This window comes from Cicer arietinum, chromosome 3 (assembly GCF_000331145.2).
Source record: "Cicer arietinum cultivar CDC Frontier isolate Library 1 chromosome 3, Cicar.CDCFrontier_v2.0, whole genome shotgun sequence".
Taxonomy (NCBI): Eukaryota; Viridiplantae; Streptophyta; class Magnoliopsida; order Fabales; family Fabaceae; genus Cicer; species Cicer arietinum.
The window spans coordinates 51,398,150-51,400,178 of NC_021162.2; the positions used below are offsets into that span (position 1 = coordinate 51,398,150).

The 2,029-nt window shown below is 33.8% G+C and overlaps 1 protein-coding gene across 1 annotated transcript; it reads left to right on the forward strand.

Annotated features, from left to right (window-relative positions):
* Window positions 1-649: 649 nt before the first annotated feature.
* LOC105852947 (uncharacterized) lies at window positions 650-1,284 on the forward strand. Its single transcript, XM_012719826.1, has 3 exons — window positions 650-836; window positions 983-1,001; window positions 1,047-1,284. The coding sequence occupies exons 1-3, from the start codon at window positions 650-652 to the stop codon at window positions 1,282-1,284; spliced, it is 444 nt and encodes a 147-aa protein (XP_012575280.1).
* The last annotated feature ends 745 nt before the right edge of the window (window positions 1,285-2,029 follow it).

Consider the following 2,029-nt stretch of genomic DNA (forward strand, 5'->3'; position numbering starts at 1 on the left):
GAAGTCAAATGGGTTTTCAAGATAAAACTGAAACATAATGGTGAGATTGCAAAACATAAAGCCATATTTGTTGCAAAAGGCTTTCTACAAATGCTTGGCCTAGACTTCAATGATGTATATGTTTCAGTTACTAGAACAGAGACCATAAGATTTGTGGTAGCACTAGCTAGTCAAAAGGGATGGACTTTGAGCCAACATGATGTGAAATTAGCATTTTGTAACGATCCATTGGAGGAAGATGTGTTTGTCAAACAACCCCCACGAGTCATTAAGAAAAGGTTAGAAACCAAGTTATGCAGGTTGAGAAAAGTATTATATGGGCTTAAGCAAGCCTTTAGGGCTTGGAACAAGATAATTGAAGGGTATCTCTTGAAGTTAAAGTTTGTTAAGTGCTTAACTGAACATGGTGTGTATGTAAGGAATTTAATAGCCACAAGAACGTTGCTCATATGCTTATATGTTGATGACTTTCTAGTTACTAGAGACAATGAAGTTGAAATTATTGAATTCAAGAGAAAAATCATGTGAGTTTGAAATCACTTGACTTAGGAAAATTTTCATATTTCCCGAGTATGGAGTTTGTGACAACAAAGAATTGTTATTTCTTCACCAAAGGAAATATGAACTTAAAATTTTGAAAATGTTCAACATGTGGGGACGTAACTCAGCCCCAACACCAACTAAGGTGAGAACGAAGATGATAAAGGAGATGGATGAACCAAGAGTAGATGCCACCATATACAGACAATTGATAGACTCCCTAAGATACCTTTGCAACACTAGACCTGATCTTGCATACAATATTGGAATAGTTAGTGGGTTTATGGAGGAGCCAAGTAAGTCACACATGACAACAACCTAAAAGAGTACTAAGTTACATCAAAGGAATTGTGAGTTATGGAATTTTGTTTTCAAGAAATCAAAGAAATTTTGAGGTAGGAGTTTTGAGTTTTCCAGACTCTGATCGGAGTGAATGTTAAAGATAGAAAAAGCACTCCAAGGTACATATTCATGTTTTGAAATTCATTGATTTCTTTGGATTCAAGGAAACAAAATGTTGTGGCATTATCAAGTTGTGAGACCGAGTATATAGCAACTACACATGGAGCTAGCCAAGCACAATGGATGAACATGTTGATGAAAGAGCTGAGAATACAAGATAAACAAGTGACAAAGCTGAAAGTGAACAACAAATTTGCAATCCATCTAGCAAAAGACCTGGTGGCTCATGGGAGAAACAAACTTAGAGATCAAGTATCATTTTTTGAAAGATCAGGTCAATAAAGGGAAGCTTGAGTTGAGTCCCTATAATCAGAGTTAAGTAGCAATTAAGAATTTGTAACTTAGTTATTTTGAATTCAGAGGGTGTGTTGTTATGTAATGCATACTAGTTAAGTGTATGAGGTCTAATAATGAACGATCAAATTATTTAGTTAGTTAACAATTAGTGGTTGTTATGTGATAGTTAGTTAATTACATTAATGTCATGTATAAGAAGCAAGCTAGAAGAGTTATTGTTGTAATGCTAAAACAATCAAAAAAACTGTTTGATTCTCATAATTCTTTCTCTACTTCTTCAATATTTCCTTTCCATCAAACGTTGTGAAATTAGTAAGATAATCAATTACCTTCGACAAATTTTACACCAATTATTCACATTTTTACACCAATTTTATATATATAAGAGATGCAAAATAATATTTTAAAAAGTTATTTATTTCTATTATTATTATTATTATTATTATTATTATTATTATTATTATTATTATTATTATCTATTTCCTCGAAGGGGCGTAAATCATAATTGTACAGCCTCTCTCAGACCAGTACTAATTACCAAGGTGCAATCTCTCACAGATCAACACGATTTACTAGCGTGCAATTGCCCACAGATCAGCATGATTTTCTACAGTGCAATCGCTCACATATCAACACATTCTAGAGTGCAGCCTCGCACAGACCATCACTAATTACCAATGTGCAATCTCTCATAGATCAGAACGATGCAATAATCCCCGTAAGGATAAGA

Bases quoted from the DNA above. Each gene is read 5' to 3' on its own strand.
- LOC105852947 (XM_012719826.1), top strand. From the start codon at position 650: ATGTGGGGACGTAACTCAGCCCCAACACCAACTAAGGTGAGAACGAAG.